The sequence below is a fragment of the Setaria viridis genome, chromosome 1 (genome assembly GCF_005286985.2).
Source record: "Setaria viridis chromosome 1, Setaria_viridis_v4.0, whole genome shotgun sequence".
Lineage (NCBI taxonomy): Eukaryota > Viridiplantae > Streptophyta > Magnoliopsida > Poales > Poaceae > Setaria > Setaria viridis.
Window position 1 is genome coordinate 8,769,462 of NC_048263.2, and position 15,931 is coordinate 8,785,392.

Sequence of the window (15,931 nt, forward strand, 5' to 3'; positions counted from 1 at the left end):
GTCCTGGGTATACATGGCCAACCGGGCCGCACAACACGGCACTAGCACGAGCACGATCAGGCACGGCACGGCTAGGCACGGCACTACGCGGCACGGTGGCTTACTCGTGCCGTGCCTGATAGTGCCGCCGTGCCGAGACCTCGGCACAGGCACGGCCCTATGGGCGGTTAGCCGTGCCGTGCCGGCACGGCAGCCCATCGTGTCCGCGGCTGCGCCTCCACTCCTCCCGGCGGCGGCGGGGGTCCGTCCGCTCCTCCCGGTGGCCGCGCCTCCCGGCCGCGGGGCCGCGCCCCGGCGGCGGCCCCCCGTGGGCGGCCACGGGAGAGAGCCAGATAGGGAGGGGAGAAGCCGCGGCCGCGCTTCGGCGGCGGCGGCGGCGGCCCCCCGTGGGCGGTCACGGGAGAGAAGCAGGGAGGGTCCGGCCGTCAGGGAGATGGGAGAGATCGAGAGTGACTGAGTGAGAGCGCAGCTGCACAGGAGAGGAGGGAGAGTTAGGGTTGCAGGCACATATTTCTCATCTAACGGTGATGATGCATCCTGATGGCATCCAACGGATGGGAGGAATCGGGCCACTGTCGTGCCGACCCATTAAGCGTGCCGTGCCCGTGCCAGCACTACGGGTCGAAATGGAGGCCCAGGCACGGTTAGTGCCGTGCCAGGCAATGGCACTATGAGTCACGGGTCAGGCCGTTCCTGGACCGTGCTTTTTCATGACATGCTCGGGCCGGCATAAATGGAAATCTATAGTCCTTGGTGTCGCCGCAAGCCTACAACTACCGCCACCGCAATGGGAATTGACTGGGTGCATGTACTGGTACTGGACTCGATTGGCTTGGCATTTCATTTTCATAATGCTTTTAAAATTTTTTTATACGCTGGTTTGAGCGCAACGTACATACGCAGGTCGTGACGAGCAAGCAGACTAGGCTGGTTTGAGCGCAGCATGCATGAGTAAGCCACATGAGCATTGCACTGAGTGAATCATGGCTAATGCGCTTAAAAAAAACGAATTGCACTCTCTCCATTTTAAATTAGAAGTCATTTTAACTTTTCTAGATGCAAGAAAAGTCAGAACAAAATATACATTTTGGAACAGAGAGAGTATCTCTGAACTCTGGTTCGTCCATAAACCATACTCACGCACTTATGTATTTATCTATCAATAGTTTATGCTTTTTTTATAGTATAAGTATGCAACAATAATCAGTGCTCAATGGCAGGGAAAAGAAATAGCTCAATGACAGGCAAGAGAAATAGCCAGATTTTTCACTGAAAGGGGGCAAAAAGATCTTTTCCACATATAGTCTTTTTTTAAAAAAAACTAGGTATAGCTTCTAGTAATATATAAGAAATTTACTCTCGCTATTTATTTCGGTTGTTTCCCGCATCCCTGCTCGGCAGTTCCTACAAAGTCAAGACAGGCTTGGCTTTTTTTTTACCTGTCTAAGGGTGGATTTTCGACCCACCGAAAAATGTAAGAGTTTAGCTTCATTGTTGTGATGTTTTTATAAGAGTTTTGTTCTAATTTTACGTAGGTTCTTTTCTACTTGATCGGAAAAAGAATAATTCCCGATATTAGTCTGAAACAGGCACGATAAAAAAGATACTTATAATGGATTAATTCTCAACTTACTACTATCTCTGTTTCAAAATTATTATTCATTTTTATTTAAGTATATATATGCACCTAAATATATAATATTGTCTAGTTACGTTTCAAAAGTTATATGTATATCTAAAAAATTTAAAATAAATAGTATTTTGGGATGGAAGGGGTAGAGCATTGACTCCGATGGCTTTAGATGGAAACGATTTAGGCCTCGTTTGAGCTTTGCTTCCGAAAGCTGGCTTTTGGCTTGTAGTCCCGTAATGCTGGCTTTCTGAAAGCTGGGGTTTGTTTGGCAACCCAGCTTCTCTGAGGATGAGAGTGGCTGAAAGTTGGATGAGGACAAGGCGGGGCCGGGCAATGAGCAGGGGCTGGGCGGAGAAAGGAGGGCAGCAGCCCGTTGCGGAGGGAGGACGGCGATTCGTGTTTGTTACTCTTGGAGCTTCAAGCTCCTAGCCGGCTAGGCGTCCCGGACGAGCATCCAAGCTTGTGACTGCTTCGGGAAGTTTGTATTACCCTACGATCGAGTAAGTAACTCTAGCTTGATCTTTGTGGTCGCTAGAGGGAGGAAAGTGGCTTGCTAATATAAGCCCACCCTTTGTGAGTTCTCAACGAAAACGTAGGCTTCGTGGTGTGAAGCTGAACTCCGGTAACAAATCCTTGTGTCACTCTTTCTTATTGTTCTTGCATAGAACATATATTTAGGGTTTATTCTTGATCTACTTTTCTAGCCTGCTTGGAGCTGTTCCATCTTGCTGAATAGTCTTAGAACAACCCGTTGAACAACCTATATTTATCGATCTAATTTCTAACAGATTTTTCTTAGAGCTTAAGTTGTTTTCGAAGGAATCCGGAATAATCCGGAGATTTCTCCAGAAATTAAATTTCCGTACTCAGGAAATCTCCGGAGTTGTCTGATCAGCTTGTTTTTAAGTACAAATTTTTCAGATTCGACTATTCATCCCCATCTAGTCGACACTCTAGATCCTTTCAGCTGCGGGCGATGAGGATGAGCAGGGGCGGAGGGAGGACGACGGCGACCCGATGCGGAGGGGCGGCAGCCCGATGTGAAGGGAAGATGGTGGCGGGTGACGAGGATGAGCTGGGGCGGAGGGAGGACGGCGGCAGCCCGATGGGGAACGGTGGTGGCCCGATGCGGAGGGAGGAGGACGACGGGCGACAAGGATGAGCTGGTGCGGAGGGAGGATGGCGGCAGCCCGATAGGGAGCGGTGGCGGCCTGATGCGGAGGGAGGAGGACGGCGGGCGACGAGGATGAGCTGGTGCGGAGGGAGGACGGTGGCAGCCCGATAGGGAGCGGTGGCGGCCCGATGCGGAGGGAGGAGGGCGGCGGGCGACGAGGACGAGCAGGAGCGGAGGGAGGACGGCGGCGGCCCGATGCAGTACGGAGGGAGGACGGCGGGGGCAGAGGAACGAAAAAGAAACGCGCCGATTCGAAACATTACCGATGGTAGGTGGGTAAATAACACTAGAAGCTCATTTTTCTCTCCTTTCGAGCTTTCCATTATACCGTGGAAAGCTGAAGCTTTTGGTCCATAAAAAGCTAGGCTCGAAAGCTTGCCGTTTGTTTGGACTTTCGGCTTCAGGGACGAGAAGCTAACTGAAAGTCCAAACAAATATCAAGTGGTTTGATGGTTTCAAAACCACATCATTTCTCGTACCTCTACGAAGAGTGTACCAACATGTAACAGATCATGTTTCAAAAGTTCCGTATTTTCATATTTTTTATTCAATCGTGCACACATCGGCTGCAAAAAATGTTTTTTAATGGAAAAAAAATCATGTTTTCAATGTGCACGTTTGTGCTAGTAGTAAAAAAATAATAACGAGCTGTATTTCTCTGGAAAGTCTTTTCTATTTTCTCCAGAAACAACGCAGCGGGGGAGGGAAAAAAAATCGATGTTCACATCGAACTCTCCGCCTCCACACTCCCTGCCTCCCCCAACCCATCCCACCCCGTTCCCACCTCCCATGGCGGCGCCGGCGCCGGCGCCGGCGGCCACACACCTCCAGCGCCCGTTCCTCCTACTTCCTTCCCCGCCGCGACCCCACCCTCCTCTTCGCCTCCGCTTCCTCCTGCCGTCCCCGCCGCCCCTCCGCCTGCGCCGCCGCTTCCCGCTCCTCGCGGCCGCCGCCGTCTCCGCGGGCGGCGGGGGCGGGGAGGAAGCCTCCAGGAAGGCCGACAAGGCCCGGCAACTACAGAAGCGGGTCCTCGTGGGCGTCGCCATCGGGGTGGGAGCTGGCGGCATCGTGGTCGCCGGCGGCTGGGTCTTCGCCGCCGCCGTGGCAGCTGCCGTCCTTGCCGGCTCCCGAGAGTACTTCGAGCTCGTCCGGAGCACCGCCGGCGGAGGCGGGACCCCGCCGCCGCGTTACGTGTCCCGCGTGTGCTCCGCCATCTGCGCTCTCATGCCCATCCTTACGCTGTAAGGACGCATCGCATTTCTTCTTGCGTTGGTTATTTTTAGCTCTAAAATTTGCTTCCATTTGAGTGTATCAGAGGTGAATTTAGCTAGGTTTTGAATAAAGCTTCCATGTTTTAACGCAATTTTGAGCTGCCTTTAAGCAGCTTACAGTGATATTCTGTATCGATTGTTGTCATAGAATGGATCTGTGTGTTTCAGGAAAGGAAGCTGTGTATAAAATTGCTTCATCCTATGTGACTTTTTTATGATGATTTGATGAAGTGAAGCTAGTTCCCCAACATCAAATTGGAAAAAAAAAAGTCTAGGCCTTTCAAACTTTCTAGCCTGCAATCTTTGACTCTAGGCTTTTGTGATTATTTTCAGACTGGGGGATGTATTGTGATTATGTACTGATCTTTGGAAATTTGGCCTGGCATGAGTGCCTCATCACTATATTCCCACTCCTGAATGCTACGTAGAACTTCAAGTAACTGTGCTTATTCTAGCATTCCCGCAATATTGTTGAGTTAGGTGACAGCTCAAAAATTGCTGTTCAATTGCTTGATCTTTCTGGCATGAATAGTGTAAAAACCCCTGTTAAGCATTGTTCTTTTTGACTGGAAATATTATAGTGCCTCTATTTTCACTAGTTAGTTTTGAACAAAGATAGTGCAGGGAGCTATGATTCTTGCTAAGTATTCACAATCTGTGAGGAAACTGCGCCGCATACTTTTATTCTGCACATTTAACTATCATTTCATGTAAATCTGACTAGAGCCTTGATTACTGATGTTTCATCTGCCTCTTTTCTTAGGTACTACGGGCGCATGGACGTTACTGTGACGTTTTCTGCATTTGTTATTGCAATATCATTGCTATTACAAAGAGGAAATCCTCGTTTTGCTCAGCTAACTAGCTCAGTTTTTGGTTTATTTTACTGCGGCTATCTTCCTTCTTTCTGGGTTAAGCTTCGCTCGGGACTAGCTGCGCCAGCCTTGAATACAAGTATGTTTCTCTGTTACGTTGCCCTTTTACTTTCTGCCCCTACATCTTTTTGTTGTCAGTTCTCGTGCCATTTAGTTTGCTATTGTTGATAGAAACAACATGTGTATCAAATATATTGGACTGTGTCTATCAAATTTGCCTTTCAGTTGTCTTAATTAGTTGCAAGGACCAATAAAAAATAGTTACAAGGATATTTTATTGTTAAAGTTCTTACATGGTCAAGTGGTTCTAGTATCTCCATTTCTTTGCTAACTGTAGGATCCCTGTACTAATACAGAGTGTTTTGCCAGGAATTGCATACAGTTGGCCAATTCTTCTTGGTGGGCAAGCTCACTGGACAGTTGGACTTGTAGCAACCTTGATTGCTATTAGTAGCATCATTGCTGCAGACACTTCAGCTTTCCTTTGTGGAAGGGTACACTCTTTAATTACTATCCTTTTCTTTCTAAATTTCTTTCTACTCTTGACTCTTGAATTTCATCTTAGCCTACCCAACTTGTGTGGGGCTATAGGCTTTGCTGTTGGTGGTGGTTGTGGTGTCTGTATCTTGCCATAATATAGTGTGTGTACTTTACAATGCACCAGTGTAATATTGGGCTAAGAAGCAGATATAGCTGTTTTGGTTCTTTTAGCTCATTGCTTTAATTATATCAAGCATTTATTATCTGTGTACCTTAAGAAAAATTTCCAAACAAGACCTGTTGCTAATAACATGATGCCAAGGAACCATGTGGTTCATGGTGTATGGTGAACCTTTGAATCTTCACCTTTTGTTTAGATCACTTGAAGCTTCACCTTAAGATTAGTTGAATTCACCTGATTCATACTTTATGGAGTGGTCAGTTATTTTATTGACATAGTGTGGTCAGTTAAGTTTACAGTTTGGTAGTTGAAAGGAGTAAAACATGTGACCATGATATTTATTCTCTGTTTCAGGCATTTGGTCGTACACCTTTGACTAACATAAGCCCTAAGAAGACCTTGGAGGGTGCTTTAGCTGGTCTAGCTGGCTGTGTACTGACCACTGTGCTGCTGTCAACTTTCTTACGCTGGCCAAGGTCGCTGTTGAGGTGTGACTTATAGAACTTCTACTATTATTTGGTTAGCAAGGGAACATTACTTTCCTCTAGTAAACTGCTGTATCCTAAAAAACCAAGGAAGCAAACTTGGACTTGATTATCCTAAAAAAACGTTACGTCCCTGTCATAATTTTGTCTTTTTGTTCAAATTAGTTTCAACATATAGATCGTGCATACTGCATTCTCAATATTTGCACTGCATTTTTGCTTCAGTGCCTAATAGATTATTTCCTTGATATCAGTGCTACAGCTTATGGAATCCTGATCTTTCTGGGCTCATTATTTGGGGATCTTGTTGAATCCCTGATCAAACGTGATGCTGGCGTGAAGGACTCTGGATCACTCATTCCTGGTCATGGTAAGCTCTGTTAATCCCCCTGTTACCTCCTGTTCATTGCATGGACTGCTTTGAAATGATCCTGCTTTGAGAGAATATAAATCATAGAAGGGGGAAAATGCATTTGCCGGGTGGTATTCATTGATTATCAGTATTTCATACCCCGTGCATGAATATAATATAACACAATTCTACAATGTAGGTGGAATTCTTGACCGAGTTGACAGCTACGTTTTCACAGGGGCACTTTGTTACTCTTTTGTCAGAGTAGCTCTACCCTTGTATGGAGTCTGATTACAGCAGCTAGTCGTTCACTGTCAACATGTCTTTATTCTACCCTTTGTTTGGGTCTGATTACAGCAGCTCGCCGTTTGTTGTCAACATGTCTTTCTTCGACCATCAGCAATGTGGTCTTGAAGTTTTACATAATGATTAGTGTCGCGGAGATGCCACAGATCAATCTTTCATCACGGGACAATGTCGTGTCCTGCCCAAGCAAATTTAGTGGCAAGCGCCTGACTGTTAAAGATACAACAGTTGTATTACAACCAGAGAATGCGCCTGCTAACTTGGACAGTTTCTTATGTTGGGTTTGAGCTGTTCTTCCCGGCTCAACCAGTTTGCCAAACTTGTCACTTCGGGTGTAGATAGTTTGTTTTTTTAGAGTAAAAGGGTAAGGCTAATTCTTCACCACAAAAGTTGTTAAAGTGTATTAAGGAGGCTTATGTTGATAGCTCTAGTAGACCAAATCATACTTGTTGACATCCGTTGTTTTCATGATTCAAGGCATCTGATTGACATTTAAAGGCAGGCATGGTTTTCAGCTAAATTCCTTGTTCATATCAGTTTTACATGTGTGAATGGCTGTGGAGCGTGGAGTCCAATTGCTTTAGTCCTAATGGATCGCATATCCTCATTTCGAACCAGTGAATTTGAAATATGCAGTCTAAACACAAAAATCTTGCAAACTCTCATTTTATACGAATAGCACTTCTCACAGAAAAGAATGCGCTCGATTGGTGGTGGTGGTGGTGGGGGGGGGGGGGGGGGGGGGGGGGTGTTGAGCGAAAGTATTAGGGGAATCCCCCTACTGTGGTAGGCAAATAAGTACATATAAAAAAGAAAAGAGCAAAACAAAGGCCAAGAGAGGTAAGGTCTCCCCAGAAGAAAAGAAATGCATACAAAACAAACAGCAATAACAGCTAAACCATGAGCTCGATGTTACCATGTATATTTACTCAACAAAAAAATTCTACATACGCGGGATGTGGAATTTCAGATACAAGGTAGTATAGATGTCAAAGGCAAATCAATGAAAGCTGAAGAAACTGGTGTCTCTGTCCCTCTTTCTCAGCGTAACAAACGATACCCTATCAGATACCAGCTATCTTTGCCAAGAGGCAAAGTCTTCTGCCTACTGCCTTCATGTTGGGAAGTTTCCTTTGGGTGAGATCGCATCATTTTGAAAGCCAGTAAATAATCAAAAACATGGTGCAGGCCGCGATCACTGCTGAAAGAATTATAGTGTCCTTTGATTTCTTCCGCTTAATGGCGCCTGCAAGCAAGGATGGCAGAATTATATGCGCAATGGATGCAAAGACTATATCCAAGGTAACGGGTATTGCGCATTGCAACGGAGTAGTACAGTTGCACCATACAATCCCAAAAATTAGTGCAGCAAAGTTAAAGAAGGGATTGGCATATTACCGAGAAGACCTCTGATTATCGGGAACTTTTCACCCAACTGCTTGACTTTTCCTTGAACATCTCCAAACAAGGCCCTCTGATTGGAAAGGGCCACCCTTGTGCTCTGAGCTTGGCCAATTACCTCATCAATCTAGAATAGAACAAAAAATGTGACTTTGTAGTTAGTAGTAGTAACTTGTGTCAGACAGGAGTTTTGCACAAAGCATATCAACGATGCTAATGTTCTTGTGTTGCAAATGTTCCTGGCAACCTATTCCTTTTCATTCGTAAATTGAGAATTCATGAAATGGCATAATGCTGCAGCAGTGGCTAGTCAAAGATACACATGCTCGCACAAGTTCTGCATAACATTAGTTGTAACTAAAGGATGTAGGTTCGCACATGAGATCATTGGCATCAGGCAAAGACAGAACATCAAAGTGCCCTAAACTAAATTCTTCCAGGGCAATGCTAAGTAAGTGCAGTATACTAAAACTAGGCCAGCATAAGAAAATAAGCAAATGTAAAGCAGCGCTGCCAACTCAAGGAATACCTGGTTGATGCTGCCATGAATGGAAGCCCTCTCCCTGAGCAAATGCACTCTTGGCGACATGCCACCGGTGGCCTGACCAGGATTCCACATTCCAGTGGTGAGATTGGCACAGCACATGCAACTTCGATAGCACATAACACTACAACAGCATCCGAAGAGATTGTGAGATTCAGTGAACCTTGGACTCGGTAATGTCATCACGCACGGAGCTGAGGAGATCGGCGTGCTCCCTCATGGAGCTCAGGTTCCCCCTCGTCCTCCTGAACTCCTGCCTCCATGAATGAACCACCACTCGAACTGATTAGCCCGTTGTTCGACGGAACAAGAGTAATGACTAAGGAGAGAGCCGAACAGGGGGGAGACCTGCGTGAACTCGTGGAGGATGTCGCGGTGGCGCGCTAGCTTCTGGGAGACGGTCGTGGTGGGGGCGGTGGAGGCGGCGCAGCGGCTCATGGCGTCGTTGACGTCCTGCAGCTTGCCGAGGAGCGACTGGATCTCGAACTCCATGGACTTCCAGGAGGAGCGGTCGGCGGTGGGGGAGGCGGCGCCCGAGGCGGAGGAGGAGGAGCGCGCAGCGAGGCGCGCGTAGGAGGAGAGCTTGACGTCGAGGTCGCCCTCCAGCTTGCGCGCCTCCCGCCGCAGCTCCTCCCACCCGGACTCCTGCAGCTCCAGCGCCGACGCGTCGCCCGACGCCGACATCATCGTCTCCGCCGCCGACGCCGACTGGGATCCGATCCGATCCGGCGTGATCGGAAGAAGAAATGGGCTAATAGGTGGAAGTAGCTTCCGATTGGGGTGCGTTTTTTCTCGTCGATCGGGGGGGATTGGGCGCAATCGATCCTGGGCTGAGAGAGAACTTGCGCAGCAGAATGGGATGGAGGAAGTTATGCCTAGGACCCCAATACGAATAGCAATATTTCGAAGCGGTCAGACAGCCGGCATTTTAGCAATTTGCAAGACCCTTCAAGAAAAAAAAAATAATTTGCAAGAGTAGGAGAACATGGGACCCACATCTGGTGACGTATGGTAGTGTGAAGTCTAGTCTCTCACGTGTGGGGTCAACTGGTCAAGAGAGCTAGCGGGTTAGCGACGGAGGACCTGTTTGGTCCCATGTGCTGAACTTTTAAGCACCTGTCACGTCGGCATCAGATATTTAGATACTAATTAGGAGTATTAAATATAGTCTAATTATAAAACTAATTACATATATGGAGTCTAATTTGTGAGACGAATCTATTAAGCCTAATTACTCCATGATTTGATAAGGTAATGCTACAGTAATCATTTGCTAATGATGGATTAATTAGCCTTAATAGATTCGTCTTGCGAATTAGCCCAAGGATTTTGCAATTAGTTTTATAATTAGCTCATGTTTAGTCCTCCTAATTAGTATCCGAACATCCGATGTAACACGTCTAAAATTTAGCACTTGTATCCAAACATCCCCTCAACATCACGACAATGCACGTCACTTTTTGCTTCGAGCACGTAATATACTACTTTGGTTTTATGTAAAGAAAAGATTGATTCATGCGCAAGAAGAGTATGACAATGTTAAGGACTAGAACTCAAAAATTCAAGTACGGGGAGCTAAACTGCAAACTGAACGAGCCAATCGTCTCCGTTTCCCCCTTGTATGTCGTTATGACGAGCTTGGCCTCCGAAACCACAAAGCCCCGCCTCCCTCCATTTCACACTTTTGGAAACTGCTAGAAGCGACAAAATGATTTAGTGGAACGTCCAGAATCTTACTTTTTAAGATTTTTCACTACAATTTATTACTACCATTCACTCTCCTCTCCTACAATAATCCTACAAATTCAGGAATCTTCCGCTGCACGGATTTCCTGGGAAACAAAGTCATAGGCACGTAAGTTCACAGCCAAGCCTTGGGCAGGGTCGGTCAAATCGTCCACAGGTACATAAACTGCTCGTACCATAGGTTCCATTCATGGAAAATCATTCTCTGTCAATTTCAGCTTTATCCATAGAATAATAGCCCTTGTTTAGTTCATCCCCAACTCCCAACTTTGGCACTATGCAAAAAGAAGATTCTCCATCACATCAAACTTGCGGTACATGCATGAAGTACTAAATGTAGACGAAATTAAAAACTAATTGCACAGTTTTGTTGTACTTTGCGAGACGAATCTTTTGAGCCTAATTAGTCAATGTTTGGACAATAATTCACAAATACAAACGAAACGCTACAGTATGCTACAGTGCTGTAACAGTAATTTGGCACCTCCAAACTTTGGCAACTAAACAAGGCCATAGTATACAATAATTTACGCCCTGAATTCCTCTTCCATGACGCATCTCTTAAAAGGAGACAATATCACGCGAATGATGAAGACGTCCCAGCTTGTTCCGACATCGGTTCCGTAAGTAAAGTAAACTGAATATTCTCCCAGCATGTATTTATCAATCTGTTATACGACCTTGCTCTCCAGGGGAAAGTAACATCGGTTCACAGCGCATTCGACTGCAAGCAGCCAAGGACCGCTAGTTACCTTGGATTGTGAATTTGAGGCTACCTGTAGTGGATTTATCTTTCTCATTTGTGCTCACCTAAACACCTTACTGCAATATAACCTCTCAGCCAGGAATGGTAGATGGATCTTGAGAAGTGTAGGTGTAGTGTTGTCCAAGACATTGATTGATCTGAGCATCGGGTTTAGGGTGGCTTTGCTATTCTGCAAGGTATCGAGTGTTCCATTGCTTCAAGCCAATCATGCTTCAACTTTAGCAAGATCATGCTGATCAAAATATTCGTTTTGACAGCATAGCAGCAGCAGCAGCAGGAGGAGGAAGTTAAAACATTTATGTTTGACGCCCAAGTTTACAGATGATGATATTATTTATGCACCATAAAATGTTCCGGTAAAACTCTTGGTTATTCACCGAGTAGGTGACCGAGCCCTCATCCATGCTGTTTTTTTTTTCGACGCATACAATACAAGAGATGAACAAGAGTCAGTTCGCCTTGTTGGATGATTGGTCCTTGCGCTGCTTCTCGTCTTCCTTGGCCTCCTCCTCTCCTTTGGCCGCGGCGCTCTTGCTGCTCATCTGCCACGCGGTGGCTCCCATGATGCCCAAGAGCGTGACCATCGGAACGAAGACGACGTTGGGCACCATGTCCAGCCTCAGGCTCTTGACGTAGGGGATGTGCCCGCTGGCCCTCTTGCCGATCACGGCGGCCACCGGCGCCGCCAGCCCCGCCGCGATGAAGAAGCTGTCGTCCACCGTCGCTTCCTTGACCTCCTTCTTCATGAACTCGAAGAACAGTTCCTTCCTCCTCTCGTCGTTCTTCTCCGGCTCCCACTTCTTCTCGTAAAATTCCTATATCGTCCCATGTTGGAAAAGGTTTGGATGAGATGGTACGCGTTCCCCACATGAACTATTATGGATTAGTTACCTGGATTATTTCGAGTGATGGGGTGTCGAAATCTTGGCCGGGCATTACGGTGTTGAAATACCTGCAGTGGATTGGGGGAAATCTTGATGAGATGGAAGCTGGAAAACAGATGAAGTGCGCGCACAAGATTGAACCGCAGAACAGGAAGGATGCCCCACTTGCAGAACTCGACGTAAGCAATGTGGAAGTCTTCAAACTTGCCAGTCTTCTTGTTCTTGAAATGCCGTTCATAGACTTGCTTGGTAGTTGCCGTGCTCAGCCCTGGGAGTCCTGAGAAAGGAGAGCAAAAAACTGTCAATTTCCTTCAGATCAATGAGACGGAATAACAGAACGAAACCACACCGAGATCATTGTTACACACATTCAAATAAGGTAACTCTCTAAGTCAATGAAAAGTTGAAAACTAAAGAATGTTTGAGAGAGAATTACCAAATTTGTTGAAGGCACTGAAGGAGCCACCCATCTTTGGTCCAAGAACAGGGCAACCAGAGTGTGTCCGTGTGTGCTCACAAGATGTAAGGGGGCCTGAGTGTTTATATAGTTCGGCGGCAGAACAAAAGGCACGCAAGCTTGGAATGCATTCTTTTCCTTCATTGTTATCATACCAAGGTTGTTTCTGCCCCCCTCCATTTGATTCCTGCCCTGGAAGTGAAGCTAGAGTTGGCCTGGTTGTGAAGCTGCAGGAATCATTTCAGGGAAGGCTGCCAGCCTGGCCTTTTCGTTTATTGGGTTTATTACTATATCGATCGGTGAGATGTTATGCGCACAATTTTCCGGCATAGTCAACATATGGTCCCGCCGAAAGTCTCTCTCCTCAGATCTAGGAAGGCGAATGACTAATTTCTGTAAAATTTTGAAGTTCCCAAATAGAACTGGGTTCTTTCTGTCAACAGAGCGATGAGTGAGTAGTAGAAGGCTACAAGTTATGGCACTCTTTATCTATCTGTACTTTTTACAGTGATCCAAACCTATGCTTTTTGGCACATGCATATGCTTTCTTGCTGCACTAGACGAATTGAATAATCACGTGTTAGCTGCCAGGAGAGAGATTCCTATTGATGTTTTTTTTTACATCTTTTCGATACTAGTATTTTATTGTTCCAGTCTTAGATATTATTGCCAGTTCGTTCACGTGAATTGCCAGTTCTGATATTATTGTTCCAGTCTTAGATATATGCCATAATTATGGTGGTCTCTTCAGACTCTTCTATTGCAGAAATTTGGACTGTGATTTATAGAAAAAAGAATAACCCTTTCAGGAACACATGCAGCCTAGTGGTAGAGCAAGAGATATAGAGCTTCGAAATGTCATGGGTTCACCCCACTCTCCTTAAAATCAAAGATACTAGATCAGTTCCTTGTGTGTCTCCTCATTTCACTTAAAAAGAACAGTAATTCTGTTTAATCATTTGGGGCAGCTAGCTGATCCTTTCTGCACTAGTCTTTTTAGGCAATCCATTATCCATTGCATTTATATATTTTTGAAGTTTTTAGTTGGCATTGCAATCATCAGCTTTTCAGTTTTTATGTTGTGGGTCTAATCTGTGGATTGTAAGAGCCACTTGAAAAATAAAGTTGCACGTATGATCGCAAATATTAGGAAGAAACAACGATCTGGAGAAAGCTAAGAAAGCATTGGTACCCTGGCTGAGATATAGTAAAGACATTTTGAGTTTCGTGCCTTGATCATCTAGTGTAATTACATCTTTTTGTCAAGTAAAGAAAACACTTCAGTAACTGAACTCCACAGCGGAAGAATGTTGCAGATACATGAACACTGAATCCAAAGGAAGTATCAGATAACAGCAACCATGCTAGATTGGCTCACCTCAGAACTGTTACAGTGAGGCATCATGTTCTGCAGAAGACTGAATGGCAGAACGTTAATACCTTTGGATATTTGTACTTGTCCCAGTGCAATGATGATATAGTACATACACAAAACAATGGTAAGTAACAATTTGTTACAAGTGCATTGTTGCACAGTGATACATCTCAAGTTACCTCAGGCATGCAAAAAATGTGGCCGCTGCTGATCTCACTTATTCCTCCATGCTATCTTAAGTTTGACCGCAAAGAAAGAATGCACTTTCAATCTTGTCCTGGAAACAGTCAGTTCCATGGGATGTGGTGGCAGGTTATCACCAACATGAATTACCTCCCTCCACTCCAATCATATTGGTTGGATCATATGGCAACACAAAGCATTTTCAAGTTCTTTCAGGCACCATGCTCAACCCAAGTAAATCCAATATCCTTTTCCAACCCTTTCTCCTTCATCGCCTCCCGCAGCTGGTCAATCTCTTCCCACAAGCAAGCCCTTGCATACAAATTTGACAGTTCAATGTAAATGCCCACATTGGCAGGCTCCAATTCGATTGCCTTCTGAGCTGCCATTCTCCCGATCTCAACATTTCCGCAATCCTGGCAAGCACTGAGCAGCGCACCCCATGTAGACACGCCGATTGCACTATCACAGCCATTCTTGGTGGCAATTTCCCATGCCTTGGCCACTTCCCCTGCCCGACACAGCATGCTGACCACACAACCATAGTGCTCTGGTGTGGGCACCAACCCGTAATTTTCGTGCATGGACTCAAAGTGCTTGAGCCCCTTGGCCACCTCCCCGGCATGCTGACACGCTGAGAGCACAGCTAGCATAGCTAGTTGATCAGGATAGATACCAGAAGCCACCATCAGGTCATACATCTGGATAACCTCCTTGCATTGCCCATGCCGCCCATACGCATTCAACATGGCCGTCCACAGCACAACGTCACCTCTGCCACCATTCTCCTGCTGCGCCAGGCAGAACACCCGCTCAGCTTGGTGGACAAGCCCACACTTGGCATACATGTCCAGGAGCGCACTGACCAAGAACACGTCCGCCTCTACGCCTCCCAACTTCCTGATCGCATGCCCGTGCGCCTGGACACCGAGATCAGAGTTTGCCACCTCGCCGCACGCCCGCACCACGGCCGTCATCGTGCACCCGTTAACCTGCAGCCGTAGCTCCAAGAACCTCCTCGCGAACCCCAGCACCGGAGTCCACTTCTCCGCGCCCACGTACGCGGCGAGGACGGCGTTCCCGAAGACGCCGTTCTTGGCGGGACTTTCGTCGAACAGCCTGCGGGCGTCCAGGAACTGGCCGAACCCGCCGTAGGACGCGGCGAGCGCGCAGGACACATAGACGCTCCCGAGCCAGCCGGACTTGGCGGCGAGCGCGTGGAGCATCCCCGCGGCGGAGGGGGCAGCGCGGAGCACGGGGCAGAGTGCGTAGGAGTCGAGCGGCACGCGGCCGGCAGCGTGGGCGAGCGCGAGTGCCGGGAGGGCGAGGGCGCGGAGGCGCGGGTGCGGGGAGGACGCGGCGGCCGCAAGGAGGGAGTTGAAGGTGATGCAGGGGGGCAGGCGGGAAGCGGAGGAAGAGGCACGAAGGAGCGCCGCGTGGAGGACGGCGGCGGGGTCTGGCGCCATCGGCGGCGGCGGCCTTCAGCATGGGTTGCCAAGTGCCTACTGCCAAGGAGAAAGCCCGGCAAAAAAAAAAAAGATCAGTTTTAACCCAGCAAAAAAATGAATTGAAGCCACAATTTGGAACACATGAATCTTTAGCTAATTTCATAGGAAAAAGATCAGTTTCTACACTAACCTTGAAAAGCTTCCGTGTTCCAAATGAGGCTCACTAGATGTGCTTTATTCTTTCAGTTGCCATGCAGGCATCATTAACCAACAGTTACCGCACAGACCACAGCTCATCATAATTCATAAATACAATTCCATTCAACAGTTTGGAAACAGAACATTTGAGATTATATATGCCGAAGGACTA

General features: G+C 46.9%; 4 protein-coding genes across 4 annotated transcripts; 1 reads left to right on the plus strand and 3 right to left on the minus strand.

Annotated features, from left to right (window-relative positions):
- Positions 1-3,568: 3,568 nt before the first annotated feature.
- Positions 3,569-7,277, plus strand: LOC117841404 (phosphatidate cytidylyltransferase 4, chloroplastic). Its single transcript, XM_034721759.2, has 6 exons — positions 3,569-4,048; positions 4,842-5,032; positions 5,323-5,447; positions 5,969-6,102; positions 6,354-6,469; positions 6,651-7,277. Exons 1-6 carry the CDS (start codon positions 3,597-3,599, stop codon positions 6,740-6,742), a joined length of 1,110 nt encoding a protein of 369 aa, XP_034577650.1. The 5' UTR covers positions 3,569-3,596; the 3' UTR covers positions 6,743-7,277.
- A 367-nt stretch (positions 7,278-7,644) lies between these two features.
- Positions 7,645-9,601, minus strand: LOC117866611 (Golgi SNAP receptor complex member 1-2). The gene is made up of 5 exons (XM_034750910.2): positions 9,051-9,601; positions 8,866-8,955; positions 8,688-8,759; positions 8,156-8,285; positions 7,645-8,003 (listed from the first exon to the last, which is right to left on the minus strand). Exons 1-5 carry the CDS (start codon positions 9,387-9,389, stop codon positions 7,906-7,908), a joined length of 729 nt encoding a protein of 242 aa, XP_034606801.1. The 5' UTR covers positions 9,390-9,601; the 3' UTR covers positions 7,645-7,905.
- A 1,927-nt stretch (positions 9,602-11,528) lies between these two features.
- Positions 11,529-12,693, minus strand: LOC117848236 (uncharacterized). The gene is made up of 4 exons (XM_034729575.2): positions 12,535-12,693; positions 12,264-12,375; positions 12,106-12,166; positions 11,529-12,029 (listed from the first exon to the last, which is right to left on the minus strand). Exons 1-4 carry the CDS (start codon positions 12,566-12,568, stop codon positions 11,664-11,666), a joined length of 573 nt encoding a protein of 190 aa, XP_034585466.1. The 5' UTR covers positions 12,569-12,693; the 3' UTR covers positions 11,529-11,663.
- Positions 12,694-13,758: 1,065 nt separating this feature from the next.
- LOC117848227 (putative pentatricopeptide repeat-containing protein At1g56570) lies at positions 13,759-15,894 on the minus strand. Its single transcript, XM_034729564.2, has 2 exons — positions 15,752-15,894; positions 13,759-15,618 (listed from the first exon to the last, which is right to left on the minus strand). The coding sequence occupies exon 2, from the start codon at positions 15,577-15,579 to the stop codon at positions 14,326-14,328; it is 1,254 nt and encodes a 417-aa protein (XP_034585455.1). The 5' UTR covers positions 15,580-15,618; positions 15,752-15,894; the 3' UTR covers positions 13,759-14,325.
- Positions 15,895-15,931: the final 37 nt, after the last annotated feature.

Coding starts and splice junctions, on each gene's coding strand:
- LOC117866611 (XM_034750910.2), bottom strand. CDS start 9,389: ATGATGTCGGCGTCGGGCGACGCGTCGGCGCTGGAGCTGCAGGAGTCC. Junction 8,956..9,050: donor TCCTCCACGAGTTCACGCAG/GTCTCCCCCCTG, acceptor TCATGGAGGCAG/GAGTTCAGGAGGACGAGGGG. Junction 8,286..8,687: donor TTCATGGCAGCATCAACCAG/GTATTCCTTGAG, acceptor GTTCTATTCTAG/ATTGATGAGGTAATTGGCCA.
- LOC117841404 (XM_034721759.2), top strand. CDS start 3,597: ATGGCGGCGCCGGCGCCGGCGCCGGCGGCCACACACCTCCAGCGCCCG. Junction 4,049..4,841: donor CTCATGCCCATCCTTACGCT/GTAAGGACGCAT, acceptor CTCTTTTCTTAG/GTACTACGGGCGCATGGACG. Junction 6,470..6,650: donor ATCACTCATTCCTGGTCATG/GTAAGCTCTGTT, acceptor TCTACAATGTAG/GTGGAATTCTTGACCGAGTT.
- LOC117848236 (XM_034729575.2), bottom strand. CDS start 12,568: ATGGGTGGCTCCTTCAGTGCCTTCAACAAATTTG. Junction 12,376..12,534: donor CAGTGCCTTCAACAAATTTG/GTAATTCTCTCT, acceptor CTCCTTTCTCAG/GACTCCCAGGGCTGAGCACG. Junction 12,030..12,105: donor CATCACTCGAAATAATCCAG/GTAACTAATCCA, acceptor GGGACGATATAG/GAATTTTACGAGAAGAAGTG.
- LOC117848227 (XM_034729564.2), bottom strand. CDS start 15,579: ATGGCGCCAGACCCCGCCGCCGTCCTCCACGCGGCGCTCCTTCGTGCC.